The following is a 19340-nucleotide window of genomic DNA, read 5'->3' as shown; positions in this document are numbered from 1 at the left end:
AATCATCAGTTGTTTACCATTAAACACTGTTTCCGAGATTTAAAAACGAAACAGTATATTAAATCTTGGCTCCCCAGGCCCAGCAGTGTTGATCAAACATCACCTTCCTTAATCACAAGAACAAAAAAAATGTTCTGAATATTGGATCTAGTTTCTTTTTTTTTTATTAGCTTTCTTGTTCCAGATCAATTTGGCTAATCTATTCATGCTATCAATTAAATAAAAAATATGTTTTTCTTATATATATAATGTGCTGTAAGTTATATATATATATATATATATATATATATATATATATATATATATATATATATATATATATATATATATATATATATACGTGTAACCATTGATGGAAAATAATAAGCAAACAATTGTAAAATATGAACAAATAAATGTGTAGCTTACTATTTTGTACTGACTGTTTTGAAAGCAAGGGAAATCCCAATTTTTTCGTGATACACACGTCTGTGTGTATGAGAGAGAGAGAGAGAGAGAGAGAGAGAGAGAGAGAGAGAGAGAGAGAGAGAGAGAGAGAGAGAGAGAGAGAGCAAATCGTAATTTTTCAAGTTTATTTTTAACCTGGAAACACAACTACTTTATTTAAGCATTTGGCGGGTGCATATTATTTTTCGGTTCTCAGAACTGAGCTCACTTACCGAAACGCTTAGTATGAGAGTGCAATGCATAGTTTCGATATCGCTCGTGATATATATTATAGTTTTATATTATAGTTTTATATTATAGTTTTATATTATGAATCCTTATTTGAAACCTCTAAAAAATATAGAACTGTTTTTAACAGTAACAGTATAACTAATGATGCTGTATATTAATTTGACTTAAATCTTAAATTTCCACTCGTTTCAAAATCGTTTCAAAATCGTTTCAAAATCGTTTCAAAATCGTTTCAAAATCGTTTCAAAATATGCAATGTTAAAAAACGTTCAACACTAATTATTAAAATGTATACTTGATTGAATAAAGGTTGAAATTAATGTTTTTAAAATTGAATGATTCTCTGATTTTTGGTGATTAAAACAGTGCATTATTTACAGAGAGTTAAATTCCCATTTGTGCCATAGATTGGGAGGGTGGTGGTGACCACCAGCGGTTGCCCTTTGCAATGAACGAAACACACGTGTTGTATCGATCTGTCTGACCAGCTGTTTATCTTGTGTAAAATCCATGCGTTACTGACAAATGTCAATAATACCACATGCGTGAGGTGGATATAGAGTAAATGAATTGTATTCGTGTAAACTTCTTTAAAATGGCCATGTGACAGCAAATGTGAATATGATTAGTTAGCAGCACAACGGAAGAGATGACCCAGTTGCCCAATGCTATTACACAGGAGATAGCCACGGAGATATACATGTATTAAAAAGAGTTACATTTCATTCAAAGTTCTGTGAGTTCGAACAGAACGCATACGTGTGTGAAAAAAATTGTTGGTGAGATGATGAAGCGTCGGTATCTCATTAAACTGGCGACCATTGCGACCGGCTTTTTATTTGTCGTTCCTCTCATGCTTTATTATTTGGATGAAAATCAAAACAATTGGAAACAGCAGTCGTTTAACAGATTCTTGTCGAAGGTACGTCCTCCTTTCATTCAATCGAAACATTGTTTAAATGCGTATCTCGTCGCATCTCTAGCTGTTGGTCGGTCTGTCAGGCTTCACTTCAGTCTGTCAGTTTACAAGAATACTTTTATAAGTTACAAATGTCTCTTCTTCTTCTTCTTCTTCTTCTTCTTCTTCTTCTTCTTCTTCTTCTTCTTCTTCTTTCCAGAAACATCTAAAAGGTAAACCTTCCTAGGCATTACCTCCTTTTTTTAGGAAGGAGATATTACCAATCGCATGAGACGCTTTTAGTGTGATGTCGACGGGTCCGTTCACGGCTATTTTTTGTACCTGCTAGTACATTCCCTTTGAAGGAAGTGGTTTTCCACACTTTTCAAACTTGGCCTTCCGCCACATTTTGTTTTTATTCTCTTGCTCCTGACTGCCAGGAAGCAACTAAATAAAACCATTTGTAGTATTTGATCAATAAAGTTAAAGTATAAAAAAATGGAGAGTGATGAGGATATCTAATGTTCTGTCTTTTGGCCAGTGACCAGGTGTAGTATCCACGACGTAGCATCTGTTTTATCCTCGGTCAGAGAAAGATAAATCCTTCTAGACTGAGACATGTTTTCTTGTTTTGTTCTCAATCTAGAGTGTTCTATTTGGGGAGCTGGACTTTCCCACATTAAAAGCCAACCTTAAATCTAACTTTTCACTCGTGGGGAGGCAAGTAAATAAAACTAAATAGGGTGAAATAATTGCAATCACCAACAATTCGATAATTTTTAATATTTTCATGACATTTTTTTGTATAGAATTTTTAAATCTGAAATCATGATTTAGTTGGAATTAAAGTTTAGATCAACACAGTAACATTTAAAAAAAATATAATATATTTCCCAACAACAAAACATTTGTTGAAAAATAAAATACTCATTTTGATCGGTGCTAGTGAACTCCCCTCCTAATTCAGGAAGAGGTGGGGGCTAAGTGACGTTGGCACTGCCGCTGAATACACTGTCAACGTAAAACTTCCGCTGGACACAAAGTCAGTGACGAAAAAAAAAAAAAAAAAAGAAAAGACGTTTTGTTTGTATGTCGAATTATTGAAGGAAATGGTGTAAAGTCAGCAGTTTTTCTGTGTTTCTTTTTTTTTTTTTGTGTGTTTTTTGTGTGAAAAACGACGGTTTGCTTTTAGGGGAAAATATGCGAAAACGATGCTCTTTGATTGGTTTTGGGGTTATTGGGATGAAATAGAAAACAGAAAAGTATTCAAAATAAATCTATGTTTCTTTTCGATAACAGCAATCATTTATTATCTTGTACGTCCCCGCCCTCAGACACATGAACACAAAATGATAACCACATATACTACTCGCACGCTTGCTAAATGTTTGGGGATTTTTCATTCATTTTCCAAGTGTGTCCCTTTTTGTTCCTTCTGTTGGCTTCTTTTCAGCTCATTTTTTTTCTGGTTTCATGCAATTGTATGCAAAATTGTAATGATTGCAAAAATGACTTCAGAAACGCTCAGGTGTCTGTGCGTTGAGTAAAGTCCAGTTACGTAACAATAGAATAAAACAAAAGGGTGACATGCTCATTTTCGCTGTTTGTATGCAAATTAGATGATGTTAGATTGCATAAAAAAAAAAAAATTTAAAGCAGGCGACCCATGCATACATGCTGTGCTGAGACGTGACAGATTATTTACTTGAGTCAATGCAGAAGGCTAAAGGAGACGAAGAACAGTTGTTCACTGCTGAAGACAACTACAAGCTATTTCAGCTAGGAAGAATTATTCAATGTTAAAGGCGGTCTACTGGTGCAACAAGGATGATATGTCACCTTCCACAGCGCTAGCTGATGCATTACACAGATAGCATGTCTGAGTAAAAGACATTGAAGCTAATCCGCTGCACGAACGAAAGGTGACTAAAGAGAGATATAAAACAGGAGATGACAAAATCTAGCACTGCATGCGTTACTGGGATTATCAGACCATAATCTCTGCAAGTTGATGGGGTGCCTCGTCACATTAAAGACCAACTAGTGGTACGGATGCAACCATCATCAAGTGCAAAAAAGCGATTTTGAGGATAGTTAGTGTTTGATCTATTTGAAATATCAGTAGCTTTCCAGCTGATGCCGTATTTATTTGAAACTCAAGAGTATGTATGAGAATGAAGCCTGTGTGATTCCACTTCGAAAAAAGTACTCGATGAAGATGGCCACTGCTCCTGTACTATTTGATGCGACGATGCTGACTCAAAGGAGTTTTAGCTATGGTGTGTACACACACCTCAAATGATGCAACCTTGTAAAAACTTATATGCTTCTTCTGTTAGATATTTTATTTTTCTTTCTTGTGGGGATTTATGTTATTTTTTCCGTTTCTCCTGAACCCTAGTTTAGTTTAACAACAGTCACAAGGAATTATAAAAAAGGAAAAAGTTGGTTACTGTATGCAAAATTGTAGTGATTACGAAAATAACTTACCTCAGAAACGCCCACATGCATTTATTTATTTTTTCATTTATTTATTTTTCCATTTATTTATTTTTTCATTTATTTATTTTTCCATTTATTTTTTTTTCATTTATTTTTTTTTTCATTTATTTATTTTTTCATTTATTTTTTTTTCATTTATTTATTTTTTCATTTATTTATTTTTTCATTTATTTATTTTTCATTTGTTTATTTTTTCATTTATTTATTTTTTCATTTATTTATTTTTTTCATTTATTTATTTTTTCATTTATTTATTTTTTTCATTTATTTATTTTTTAATTTATTTATTTTTTCATTTATTTATTGCGGCCTATTACCCTCATCTTTTAGTTGTGGTTTCATGACGTTTCGGCCAACTATTCCTCTGGCCTTCGTCAGATGATTACTGTGACAGGATAGAACTCTGAATCTCCTAACTGCGTCCTCAGCAATTACTGCCTTTCATAGTTGTTGTATCACCACGTTTTAGTCAACTAAGCCTCTGACCGGCTTTGGGTAGGATTGAAACCGCTATCTTCAGACAATTCTCACCTGGAACCGTAGAGATTCAACGTCTCTATCCACTGTGCCATAGGCCTCTTTCAATTTCAGTTGTTCTTAGTATCTACAGAGTCAGATAAAAAACCGGAGAAGGTAAAGACATAACTTTTATTGACCTAGGAAGGAAAATCTACAATACTTTCAATTTTGAGAAAGAAAAGCAAAAATTTAATTTGGACAAAATAGTCCAAAAATTTTATACACACTGCAAACCGAGAAAAAAATCTAACTTTTTTCACATATCAATTCCTTAGATGCAGACAAAACAAAAACTAAAGGTTCGACGAATATGTCGCAAAAAGCTAACAAATGTGAGTTCGAACAACTCACAGACTGACTTATAAAAGATATTCTCATATGTGGCATTAATGATACCGTGCTACGAGAAGCAAATAGTAATCAGCGACAATGGCCGCAATACAGATCATTGGAATTTAAGCGACTTGCAAAGGAATGGGAATTCAAGCATATTATAAGTCTGAATTTTCCACAAGCAAATGGATTGGTAGAAAAAAATATACAAACAAAAAAAAAAGGGTACAAAAAATTTTTTTTCGAAAGCAACCAGGATCCATTTTTAGCAATGTTAGCATTAAAAAACACTCTATTAAAAGATAAATTGCCGTCACCGGCCCAACAGGTAATGATAAGAACTCTTAGGACAAATCTATAATGAAAAAGGCATGAAACAAACAAAAAATTTAACTACCAAGTCTTAACAAAAACGACAATGTCCGTATTTGTTTCCACAGAAAATGAAACCAGAAAGGAAAGGTAGTAAAAAAAATGGAACACTCTTGTTTGTATTTAATAAGAAGAAAACAAGGAAGCTATCTAAGATTCAATAGACGCCATCTTCCAAAAACAAAAGAAAATCTTTCTTGCGTCATCACAACTACATGATACAACTATGAAAATATATTTAATGGAAAAAATAGTCAAAGACAAAATGCCTCAGAAACACAAAACATAAAAATAATTACTCGCGTAAAGGAAGAACAATTAAACTTCTAGCTCATTGCTCATTGCCTATATCCATAGGCAATGAGCAAATACATTTAATAAATGAAAAAATTATTTTTTTAGTAAAAAAACCGGAAATTTTGAATATACATGAATTATTACTCATACTGAAACTCCTACCATGTAAGAGACAATGGACGTCGGTTGTCTACTATATTTTGAGTTCAATAAATATTTTGTTGGGTTCACACATGTCCGTTGTTCATCATGCTAATCCGCTACAAACCTAATGTAAAAGTTAATAAGAATTTGGTCATGAAACTCACAATTCTTTAGTTAGGGATGACCCAAATAACCTCTCTATCTGTATCTTTTCTGAATTCTAGCACTAATGGTTATAAGTATTGATGTATGAAAATTGTACTTTGATAATCATGGATGGCTAAAGGAATCTTACAAGCTTCTACACACTAGCCTAGTATGATGAGCGATGACACCATAAGGGTTATGAGCGATGACACCATAAGGGTTATGAGCGATGACACCATAAGGGTTATGAGCGATGACACCATAATGGTTATGAGCGATGACACCATAAGGGTTATGAGCGATGACACCATAAGGGTTATGAGCGATGACACCATAAGGGTTATGAGCGATGACACCATAAGGGTTATGAGCGATGACACCATAAGGGTTATGAGCGATGACACCATAAGGGTTATGAGCGATGATACCATAAGGGTTATGAGCGATGACACCATAAGGGTTATGAGCGATGACACCATAAGGGTTATGAGCGATGACACCATAAGGGTTATGAGCGATGATACCATAAGGGTTATGAGCGATGACACCATAAGGGTTATGAGCGATGATACCATAAGGGTTATGAGCGATGATACCATAAGGGTTATGAGCGATGATACCATAAGGGTTATGAGCGATGAATATAAAACAAAGAAAGCGAAAAAGAGTACAAAAACTCTTGTAAAAAGAGTTGTATATAAAATATGGAAGTTATCAGTTTATATGATGAGACTAGTTTGTTTAATGGAAAGTAAGAAATACATTTAACGTTATGAGTTTCTAGCAATTACGATGCCTAATTTTCATGAATATATGATTGTAGATGTGTTAGTTACACAAAGCAAAGCAATAACCTGCTGCCATAACAATTATGAAATGTTATGTGCTTTTTTTTTTTTAATGTATTGTGTTATATGTTATAAGACTGAAGTCATAATTAAAAAAAAACAAAAAAAAAAAACGAGTCAAGCATGTGTGGTTCCTCGGCGATCACTACTAATTGAATAATATAAATAACGGTCGCAGTGTTTGTGAAAAAAGTAATGAAGATATTTACAAAATGATTCATTTTATCATTTGGTGCTCATTTCCAGCACCTTGGTGGAAGAGAAAGGTGGTCTTCAGTGGGAAGAGAGGGATTAGACCTCAGTCGGCAAAGGAAGGAGCGGATCTTAGTAAGAAAAAGAAAGCAGCGGATTTTGGTTAGAATATGGAGAGGGCGAACCTTGGTGGGAATAGTGGGAAGGGGACCTTGGTGAGAAGAACAGGGAAAGGACCTCAGTAGGAAAAGTGGGGAGTGAGCCAGAGTTTTTGAATTTTGTAAATTTTACATATTTTATGTAAATAATTATTAATCTAACTTTTGAATGAACTTTATGTGAAATATAATGAATTGATTTTTTATTAATTTAAGAAAAAATTCAGTTTTTACCAATTTAAATAGCATTTTGTCCCTTTGTGGAAGGAGTACGAACCAATTTTTTCGAGTAAAAATCGGACTCAATCAGTTTTCTATATGAATTAGTCTTTATAAATCCATGCATTTTTGAAGCACAAAAAACGAATGGAATAAGGGAACAAGAGAATAACGAACAGTGACAAAAAGTCCTTTCTGGTGTAGGAATGGGATTGGGAAAAGGAAAGACACTTTTTTCACCACTTTTCACTTATTTTGATTGCTTTATGGCATATCAACCAATATTAACTCATTTGATGCAGAAACAATGTCTTTTTTGCAATGTTCCTAACCAGTGTTAAGGGTATTACTTTAAGGTGTTTTGTAATGAGAAATGCGTTTTTGTGATGAGCTGGAATCAGAGAAATATTTTCAGTGAAAAAGATTCACATGATTTATTATCAAATGTATGAAGACGAGAAACATGTTATGTGTGATAAACAAAACAAAACAATGAGTTCAGAAAACATATATTCACAAAAGAGATATTTTATATATGTTTAAGATGAAAGTTTACATAGAACGTGAATATTTTAGAGTTGTAAAAACAAAGAGGATTCATTAGATGAGGCATTGAAGAAGTCTTTGTGAATTAACTAAGAGCCGTGAGTACAGGGGACAGGAAAATCGTAATCAAAACTTCTCTGATCATTTAAATTAAGTAATAATTCATTGAAAGTTGTTTATAAGAACCAATGTTCATTTGATTTCGTATTAGGAAGAGAGTTCAGTGAGAAAGATTGAAAATACTTCAATTAATAAAGTTTATACAGATTGGCAGATGATAATGAGTCAATGAGCTGTGTGTGTCTGCGTGTTCGCTAATGTTTCTGTGTTTATGAGTGGAGAGAGATGTTGCAGAGATAAGCACTCAACAGAGGGGTGCCCAGCAACACCGATCTGTGGTCTTGGGTCAACTGTGCCACACTGGTTTATTGAAGAAAAAACTGTCTTTTTAAAAGAATTGAGGTGGTTCCAAGAAAGACTATTTCAAATAAATTCAGAATGTTTTCTGATTGGTTCAAAATATAATTATTCAGGACAGTGTATATGAAGACGATGTACAAACAAATTTATGCATTTTGATTTTGGATGTCAAGGTGTAAACATCGGCCACTACATATCTTTGAACAACATAAGATATTAGCTTATGGTGGAAATTATGGGTTCATACCTTTTCCCTAATTCATAATTGAACAAAATAGATTCCAAATGATTTGAACTTCAAAGTCTTATGGCAGGTTAGAATTATGCTAATGAAGCGCTACATTGGTAAGAAAATCATTGTAATCTATTGAATTTTCTATGAAAATTATTGAATGACTTTAGTTTAGAAATGGAAAATGCTATTTCGAACTCAAGCAATTCAGACTAATTAAAATAATATTTTGAACTTAAGCAATCAAGATCAATGAAAATGATATTTTGATCTTCAGCAATTCAAACCAATGAAAATGGTATTTTGAACTTGAGCAATTCAGACCAATGAAAATGATATTTTGAACTTGAGCAATTCAGACCAATGAAAATAGTATATTTAACATGAACTGGAAGTGCAAATCATCATAACACACAAAAACAATATTATTCAACATTTTTGAAAACACAATCGAAAAAATAAGTTTTAAATTTTGAGATTGTTCAGTAGAAACAAACCCCACAACATTATCGTACCATGTTTGGACAGAACAGATACTACACTTTTATTTATATATTTTTGACAACCAAGAGTTATACTAGTCTGAAGGTTAAGAAGGTTCTTTTAGTTTGAGTTTCATGTTTGATACAATTGCGACTTCAGATGAAATTTTCAAAATTGCTTTTTTGCATTTTGTTTTTGAGATTGAAGGCAATAACGTACGTACGAACATGAACATGCCTTAGCATATTATTTATAGAGACATTATTAATGTTATTATTATTTTTATTAATGTTGTTATTATTATTATTATTATTATTATTATTATTATTATTATTATTCGTATTATTATTATTATTCGTATTATTATTATTAATGTTATTATTATTATTAATGTTATTATTATTATTATTGTTATTATTATTATTATTATTAATGTTATTATTATTATTATTATTATTAATGTTATTATTATTTTTAATGTTATTATTATTAACATTATTATTATTGTTATTATTATTATTATGATTATTATTATTATTATTATTATTATTATTATTATTATTAATGTTATTATTATTATTAATGTTATTATTATTATTATTGTTATTATTATTATTAATGTTATTATTATTATTATTGTTATTATTATTATTAATGTTATTATTATTATTATTATTATTATTATTAATGTTATTATTATTAATGTTATTATTATTAACATTATTATTATTATTGTTATTATTATTATTATGATTATTATTATTATTATTATTCGTATTATTATTATTAATGTTATTATTATTAATGTTATTATTATTAGCATTATTATTATTAATGTTATTATTATTATTAATGTTATTATTATTATTATTATTATTATTATTATTATTATTATTATGTTTGATATATTTCACATTCGAAGTAGCATAGCAAGGCTGTATCAAAAGAGGAAACATGGTTGGAGAGGATTGAAAAGTGTAAAAGATTGTGTTAGAACCGAGGAGATGTCGTTGAAAGAGCATATGGTTAGAAGTGGGGAGTGGATGCTTAAGGTTGTGGCCAATGAAGTGGAGGTATGTGAGACCAAGGCTGATTATGTGAAACGTATGGATAGAGAAAGGGCAGAGGAACTGGCTAGGAATAAAATGCATGGAAGGTTCTTCCAAGATATACAGAAGTGGCTGATGAAAGATCATGCCAATGGCTTAGAGCTGGGTATCTGGTTAAGAATACTGAAGCTTTTGTTTGTGCAGCAGAAGCAGGCATTAGGAACACGATTGTTCAAAAAAGTGGTTCTAGGAGAGGAAGTTGCTGCAGAATGCCGGATTTGTGGTAAGACCTCAGAGTCAATTGCGCACCTTGCAGCAGGGTGTAGTGGACTGGCCCAGAGAGAGTACTGCAAAAGACACGATTGCATGGGACTCCGGATATATTGGGAGGTTTGTAAGAGGGTTGGGGTGAAGTGTGTTGGAAAATGGTTTGAGGAGGTGCCTAATGAAGTGAGAACAAGTGAGGATAGCAAGGTAGAGGTATGGTGGGACAAAAGTGTCATAACAACCAAGCAATTGGAACATAATCGTCCGGATTTGGTCGTCATTGACAAGGTTTCAAAAAACTGGCAGATTGTAGACTTCTCAGTACCCTGAGATAGGAATGTGAGAGAGAAGGAGAATGAGAAGTGGAGCAATTATGCTCCATTGGCCTTGGATATAAGGCGTATACACAAGGTTAAAATACAAATAATCCCGGTCGTAGTTGGTACACTAGGAGGTGTATCAAGTCGTCTGGAAGGACAATTGAAAAAACTGCAAATCCCCAATGTTTTAGACGGCCTTCAAACCTCTGCAATTATAGGTACCACCAACATCCTTAGGAAAACTCTTGATCTTTGAAGCTCCTGGTTTGAAGCCGGAATTAAGGGAAATCCTCTGGAAATGAATCCCATCCCTTTCCAGAGAGATGTTGATGAACGAAATCAGAATTATTATTATTATTATTATTATTATTATTATTATTATTATTATTATTATTATTATTACTATTATTATTATTATTATTATTATTATTATTATTATTATTATTATTATTATTATTATTAATGTTATTATTATTATAATTATTAATGTTATTATTATTAGTATTAATGTTATTATTATTAGTATTAATGTTATTATTATTAGTATTATTATTATCATTCTTCTTCTTCTTATTATTATTATTATTATTATTATTAATGTTATTATTATTATTGGTAATATTAGTACTATTTTTATTGTTGTTATTATTAATTTTATTATTATTAATATTATTATTATTATTATTATTATTATTATTATTACTAATATTAATATTGTTATTATTATTTGTAGTAGTAGTAGTAGTAGTAGTAGTAGTAGTAGTAGTAGTAGTACTAGTAGTGAAAACCCAACTCTCAATTCATGTGTTAAATACTTTGGTTTTAGTAACGAATAAATAAAGACAGCTAAATAAAAATAAAAGTATTTTTTTATATAAAGTAAAATTTTGTCAGCTATTAAAAAGTTATCACGTTTTTGGAGTTTGTCTGTTCGTATGCAAATAGAAACATGTGATTAGTTAACAAAATCAGAATAGGTAGAATACTACTAAGGTAATATGTTTTTAACATTGAATCTCACATGAGTTTAAAAATAATTATTTTTACTTTTTATAGATTTAAAGAAATTAATAAAACAAAATAACATGAAATACATATTGTAATAAATATTTTTAAAACTAAGCGATCTTTTTTATAATCTGCCGAAAAAGCAAACGTAAAGGATATTTGGTTCAAAGCGAATTAGCCTCACTTAAAATATTAATTTCTAATGTATTTTTTGTGACAATAAATACATTCATCGTAGTTATTGACTCTCTCATGCAAAAATTAAGTAGCATATTTTTGTCCACTAAATTTCACAATTATTTTTCTTTGTACTAGTGATACAGCGATAGAATCTAGGTAAGGATGAAAATTGGCATACCAAGTAACTGTATTAACACGACTCAATAATTTTGTTACCATGATCCAGTATGTTTTCGCATGGTGTGTTATGCATACAAAAATTCATCTTCAAATGATCAGGTGAAAATATTTCACTTCCACTAAAACAGGCAAAATTCAAATTCAATGCAAAATCTTGAATTTTGTTTAGTTCAGTTAGTTCTTCAAGATCAAGGGTTGCTTTCTTTATAATTTACATTTATATACAAAATCTTTTTTAAGCATTAATATTATTCTCTTTGAAGCTGCTATCTGGATTTTGCAACAGCTTGGTTTATCAGGGATTGTCTCTCAGCTTAATATTTCAATTTTATTTGGTTAAACCAGTTGCCTCTTCACAATCGACACATTGATCAAATCCATGCAGATGTCCTCTGTGAATTTATTTACAATTTCTATCACGTACGACTAGTTGTTTTTCAGGTTCAGCATGATTTTAAGTTATCCATGAAGAGTAGATGGTGTACAATTTTATTTTGTTTCTTTCTAAGGTTGCCATTACTAAACAACAAAATATCCAAGTATCCAAATGTGATATACCTTGCTAACTGCATGTCTGCACTCAATCCAAACCATCGACAGATTTCTATTTCTTCCACCAGTTATTCACAACAAGTGTTCCAGTTTTCCTCCTTGTTCATTTTTTGTTTTGCATATGTTGAATTAACTACAATTTGTATCAACAACTTGTAGGTTGTTCTAAAGCAGCAAATAAGCCAGGATTTATTGACCAAATGGGCCTTTGGTCTTTTGTGCAAAGTATATGCATTGTTGACATTCAGGTGATCTTCATCATCACTAGAGATTTTATTAAATATCTTCAGTTTTGAAGTTACTGAAATGAATTACTTTTCTGTGGACAGATTCTTTGGTATTTTCTAGAACTTTCATCTTTACTTTTTCCTTATTTCCTCTTTTAGGGTCTTTTGTGATCTTTATGCAATAGTTTCACTTTTTGCATGGCTGCAGATGTCAGCTGCTTTTGATGTTTAATAAAGTTCCTGTATAAGTGCAAGCTTTAGTGTTGGGGGACGCACACGTTAACAGTTTGAGTCTGACAATGTGGCTTGAATAATAATCTCTTCTGTAACTAAAACAATCATTGAAGAAAGAAAATATATATTTTACAAGCAGAAACCTCAACATTACCTGAAAATGTACGACGCGTTTTCTTGACTTCTGCTTCCAGCCCTTAGCTACATCATATTACCACTTTTATCCTTGGTTTTTGATGTTTATAATTTGCAACTGAAAAATACAATAAAATCAAATAAAACGTCATCTTTACTATTTATGCATATCATGTGTGAACAGAAACCTCACATTTCTGAATTTTTGAGATGAGGATTGGTTATTTTTATTATTTGGATTCATTGGACTACTGTTCTCATCTTGAGTGTGATTTTCACAACGTTTCGGTCGATGTAACCTCCGACCTTCTTCAGGTGTATCTTGTTGTACTCAGAAATGTTTCTGTCGAACTCGGGAATTTGAAGTGTGGGCGACTGAAAACTACGATTGCGACTTACTTAGGATGTCTATCCAGTCATGACTGACGGAACAAGAACATGATACCCCCATGATGTAAATAAAGGTTTCTGCTCGAAATTCCATCCAAATTCCCGAGTTCAACAGAAACACTTTCGAGTTTGACAAGATACACTTGAAGAAGGTCGGAGGTTACATCGACAAAACATTGCGAAAATTACACTCAAGATGTGAGAACAGTTGTTTGATGAATCCAAATAATACGAGAAACCTCACAATCTTATTGTAAAAAACGTCCTCATGCAAGTTACACCACAGGATTTATTGGAAAAAAATTATTTATAAAAAAGTTCTGTGCCATTTGAGTGAGGAGCTTTATTTTTATTGCGTTTAAAATAGATAGATAGATAGGTAAAGAGAGAGAGAGAGAGAGAGAGAGAGAGAGAGAGAGAGAGAGGGAGAGGGAGAGAGAAAGGAAAAGTGAGATAGCGACTAGAAATATAATGTAGATTATGGATTTATTTCCTGATCTAAAAGTTGCTTCTAACAGGATTGTCCCAACAGTGGTATGAGAGTCTCTAACCCAACTAAACCTTTCATTATTTGTTTTGTCACGACCTTACAAAGCTCCCTCTGTTAAATTCAAAGCCCACACGATCTTAAGTGATAAAATTAGAAACTAGCGAGGGCACCTGACGTTGGACAGTCATCTTATTTCTTCTGGTTCTTTTTTTATCAATATATATAATGGAGATAACAGAGGTGTGTGTGATAATTAGTTTATAGTGAAATAAAGATTACACAATCTCTAACCAAATTTTCTAACAGCCAGCATTGCTTAAATTCAGTGCAAGAGAAAAATCGAAGACGCATTATGCGATGACAAAGTAATTGAAATTATCAAAATTTGAATACTAAATCTAAAACAAATCAAAGTAAAACAAGAATAAAATCAATGAAATAAAAACTATTGATTTACAAGGTCTTTATAACACTAACGCTTTATACACACAATTGGATAAATAAATATGAGTTTTAGCCAGCAACAGCTGCAGACATTAAATCAGTTTTATTTACTAAATATATTTTCATTGCATTTTTCAAATGGCTAAAGACCCATTACTAGCTGAGCTACAATGTCTATGCAGAGTAATAATCTTATGAAAAGTAACATTTTCGCGCATTATTTTGACAACATTATTTCTATAAGTATTGCATAATTTTGAAAATAAAAACACGTATTTAAACAGCGTTTACATTCAAGGAGAAAAAAACTTCATTATTCATTTCATGTGCGAACTATGCGTTCCTCCTGATTTAGAATATATGAAAATATTGCCGTTGAATAAGTGACACCAAGTCACGAGGAAAGAAAAAGAAAAAAGCACACACACAAACTGATTCTATTCCTGATGATGATGTTATAATGCTGAAACTTAGTTGATTTTAAACAAATAAATGTTTATTTTAAAAAAATTTGTGTTGCACTGACTTTCAATTTAAATTTAAACAACACGTATATCAAGGAGAAAACGTCACAAAAACATGTATTCAATATCAGCATAAATTTACTTGACTTATTTTCATACTCGGAGGTGAAGGTAGTTCGGTGGTTAATAACACGAACTGACATCCTGGATGCCCCAAGTTCGAATCTAGTTCTTTCCACAAAAGTCACTTTCACTTAGGATGTTGGCAACTTCCACGTGGTCCTTTGTGTAAGTATCTGATGTCTTTCTAAAAATAATTCTGACTGAAAAGTATCAGGGAAACCAATGCTAATAACAGAATCTTCGGATTCAAATGATATAATGATGGTGATTTGCATACTTGATGGAGCTTCGGCACATGCTTGCAAACAAAATCCCATGAATTGTCACGATTTTGAATCAGTCTTTCAGGAACAGCACGACAGTCTCAACCTTGATTTGATTGGAGTTTGTCTTTCTGGTTCATCTTGAATTAAATCATCTTACATAGCTAAGAAACATGTCTTAACTACATGTGACGAAACAAAAAGCTCGTACAGAAGAGAAAACATTTTTTTAAGTAAGCAGGGAATATATAAAACTCAGGAAACTTCATAAGTGGCACTGAAAGCACTATATTAGTGCTTTCAGTAGCGCTCTAGAAGACTCCTAGTGTTTTTGTTTTCAGTGCTCACTTAAAAAAATAATTTCTCTTCTATTTGGGGTTATAAACTTGGTTTTAGTAGTTCTCTGGAGGCCTCCTTAATTTTATTTAGTGCTTTCAGTAGCGCTATGGCGACCTCTTGGTTTTTATTTTTTCAGTGCTCAGAATAAAGTAATTTCTCTTCTTGAGAGATGGTATAAAATCTTGGTTTTATTTGTTCCCTGGAGTCCTCTTTACTTTTATATAGTGCTTTCTATAGCGCTTATGCAGCCTCCTTTTATATTTTTTCACTGCTCACTTCAAAAAATGTTTTCTCTTCTGGGGATGCCACTTAGTAACACTTTTTAAACATTTTAGCTGAAAATTATATATCTATATATCTATATCATTAAGACTAAATAATAGATAAAGGCGTGAGTTCATATAGAAACGTTGATTTAATTTGAATAAAATAAAATATGCATCAAGTGCGCTTGAAAGTCAAATCACAACAAAATATTAGAAAAAGAAACAAATATTTTACTTGTTTGAAATTTATATTTTAAATATATTTTAGAGTCAAACTCCATCCTCAGTATGTTGTTTTCTTCCTTTTTTTCTTCTTCTTTCTTGTCATGTTGTAAAGTTGGAAAAAGAAAAGTCTGTAAAGATTTGTATGTTGTCTCTCAGCGATTGTATTTTCAAATGTTGGAATGTGGCGTTGGCTACGCGAGATTAACGTCAAAGGTTCTATTATAGAAACATACTTTTATTTCTCCAACTTTACAACATAGAAAGAAAGAAGAAGAAAAAAAGAAAAAAATGTACAAAATACTGAGGAGGGAGTTTGACTCTGAAATATATTTAATTTATAAATTTCAAGCAAGTACAATATTTGTTTATTTTCCTAATATTGCTTTGTGATTTGGCTTTCAAGCGCACTTGATGCATATTTTCTTTTAGATGAATTTATTTTTTTAAGGACAACAATATGTACATAACATTAAATAAAGCCATTTTTAGATTAAATTTAAATTTATAAATTTTATAAGAAAATTAATAAATTTCAAATTAAATCCTGTACCTTAATTTTTAAAGTTTAGAAAAAAACATTTAGTTAAATCATTTACATGCTTTGCAAGAAATTCTTTTCTAACTTGTATATGTGTGTGTGTATGTATTAATAATATTTAGTATTAAGTAATAATACATAGTATTAAGTAATAATATATAATATGAAGTAATAATTTGTAGTGTTAAGTAATAATATGTAGTATTAAGTAATAATGTGTAGTATTAAGTAATAACATGTAGTATTAAGTGATAATACATAGTATTAAGTAATAATATATAGTATGAAGTAATCATTTGTAGTATTAAGTAATAATATGTAATATTAAGTAATAATTTGTAGTATTAAGTAATAATACATAGTATTAAGTAATAATATATAGTATGAAGTAATCATTTGTAGTATTAAGTAATAATATGTAGTATTAAGTAATAATTTGTAGTATTAAGTAATAATTGGTAGTATTAAGTAATAATATGTAGTATTAAGTAATAATTTGTAGTATTAAGTAATAATACATTGTATTAAGTAATAATATATAGTATTAAGTAATGATTTTTAGTATTAAGTAATAATTTGTAGTATTAAGTAATAATTTGTTGTAATAAGTAACAATATGTAGCAATAAGTAATAATATGTAGTATTAGGTGATAATTTGTAATATTAAGTTATAATTTGTAGTAATTAGTAATAATATTTAGTATTAAGTAATGATATTTAGTATTAAGTAATGATATGTTGTATTCTGTAATAATTTGTAGTAATAAGTAATGTTTATGGCGATAAATGGTAATAAAACGAAAGGAACACAGGACTTTTAGAAACAAACGTGTATTCACATATCTTACAGGCAAAAGCAGGTTGAGCAATACCCTTCCTCAACGATAAGGCGTTTACACACAACCTCCTTGTCCACATGCCAATCTCTGACTCCGGGCACCGGTACTTGATACCAGAAATGACGTCACCAGAGGAAGTGACGTCATGAGATAGTCCATTAATCCCATGGAGGGACTTCTCCAACACCCCACTTTCAAGCTTTTTGTTCGTAAAAGCTGTCAGTTTCTCTTCCTTTTAGGGTTTACCACCAATGACTCGGTAAACTTCCTCTTACGGAATGACTGCCGTAGTTCAGGTATTGGTTGAGGAGGTTCAAGATCAAAAGTTTCGAAGACAGTGTCTATCGGCTCATCTTCCAATGCTGGACTGTCACAGGTTTGAACTGATCGACATCTTCTAAGTTGGTTCTGGTGACGTTTGTTGGTATATGTTGGTTCTTGGACGATATATACCATGTCACCGACTCTCTTTGTAATTGTACCCACCTCCCAGAATGATGTGTTGTTTTTATAACTTTTGAAAAACACTCTTTCACCTGATATGAAACGTTTACTGGCTACACAAGTGGTCACTAGTGGCCTTGACTGTTTGGGTAAGAGCTTGTCAAAACGGATCTCACTTTCCGTGCAAACATCATTTCTGGAGATGAGATTGCTGCTGGTGTGTTCGGGTTGGGTGTAATCTTATACACGTGTAGAAATTGTTGAAATTTTTTAATCTCCAGAAGAGACATCGGGAGTTCTCTGATTGTGTTGCCCATCATCGTTTTTATTTCCCTGTCCGTCCGAAGAGTGGCAATGATGGATCTTCAAACGGATCCCTTTTCAATAGTATCGGCCTAGATAGGCTATCCGCATGGCTAATTTGTTTCTTATCATTTTTGTCAGCCTCCTTAGGTTGCTTTGGCTTGGGGAATTCTTTTGGCGCGGGTTTTTTAGCTTCTGGCTTTGCAGTTTCAGTTTTTTTGCCTCCTTTGGCTGATTCCGTTGAAGCTTCCTTTTTCGAATTCTCTGTTGCTGCAAATGGGACGTTTCTTTTCTTCTTGAAAATGTGTAGAGTGTTTTCTTTTAGTTCGAATCTTGCTGTAGCCTTTGTACATTTTCCTAGTTCTGGTGAGAATACTTCTAGAAATTCCTCTTTTAACTCGTCCTTCAGTTGTTGCTCCTCCATAGATGAGTCTTCTACCTTATGACAGAATTTATTCATAGGTTGATTCCACAATTCGAATCGCTCCATCCAATCAGTACCGAACAGGTTTTCGAATGTCCTATGTACATACACATTCATTTTTTTAGTAACACCATTTAAGGTCACCGGGAGTGTGAGCTCTACCTCAAATTCCACTTTATCACCTGTCACAGCTAGAGCCGATTTGTTCGTCTTCCACATGGTTGGTTTCCTTAGCCCTTTCCACATCTTAAGGTCAATGATGGACAGGTCTGATACGGAATTCAATTGTAGATGCACAATTTTATTTGCAATGTTAACTGTGACATATTTGTGCTGGTTCTTATCTGAATCCAAGTCGAATCTAGTCTGCAGGACGCTGTTTTTGTCTTTGTTCTTCCTGCACTGGGTCGCTTTGTGGTCCTTCCTACCACATTCGTTGCAGTACTTATCTTTGTAAAAACATTGACTCAACCAATGTTTCCCACCGCAGCGATAGCACGGGCTTGTAAGGGATCTGGGTCTTGTGACTCGGTGGAACTTATTAGATTTAGCGTGAGTTTTCTTGCTTCCAGCTTTGCTTCTTCGAGATGAGTATTTTTCCGGTCTGAAGGTCGTCCTTCTAATGAATGTTGTGCCTGACTCCTCGA

General features: G+C 32.0%; 1 protein-coding gene across 1 annotated transcript in view; it reads left to right on the top strand.

Moving 5' to 3' along the window:
• Positions 1–1317: 1317 nt before the first annotated feature.
• LOC145256401 (N-acetylgalactosaminyltransferase 7-like) overlaps positions 1318–19340 on the top strand; it is a 125013-nt gene continuing 106990 nt past the window's right edge. The window contains exon 1 of the mRNA XM_080115264.1: positions 1318–1600. Within this exon, the coding sequence (XP_079971390.1) occupies positions 1463–1600 (138 nt within the window). The 5' untranslated portion in view covers positions 1318–1462. The remainder of the gene's footprint in view (positions 1601–19340) is intronic.

This window comes from Euprymna scolopes, chromosome 32 (assembly GCF_053919585.1).
Source record: "Euprymna scolopes isolate OS-2025 chromosome 32, ASM5391958v1, whole genome shotgun sequence".
Taxonomy (NCBI): Eukaryota; Metazoa; Mollusca; class Cephalopoda; order Sepiida; family Sepiolidae; genus Euprymna; species Euprymna scolopes.
Note: the sequence above shows the minus strand (reverse complement) of the source record. Positions and strands in the feature narration are given on the sequence as shown.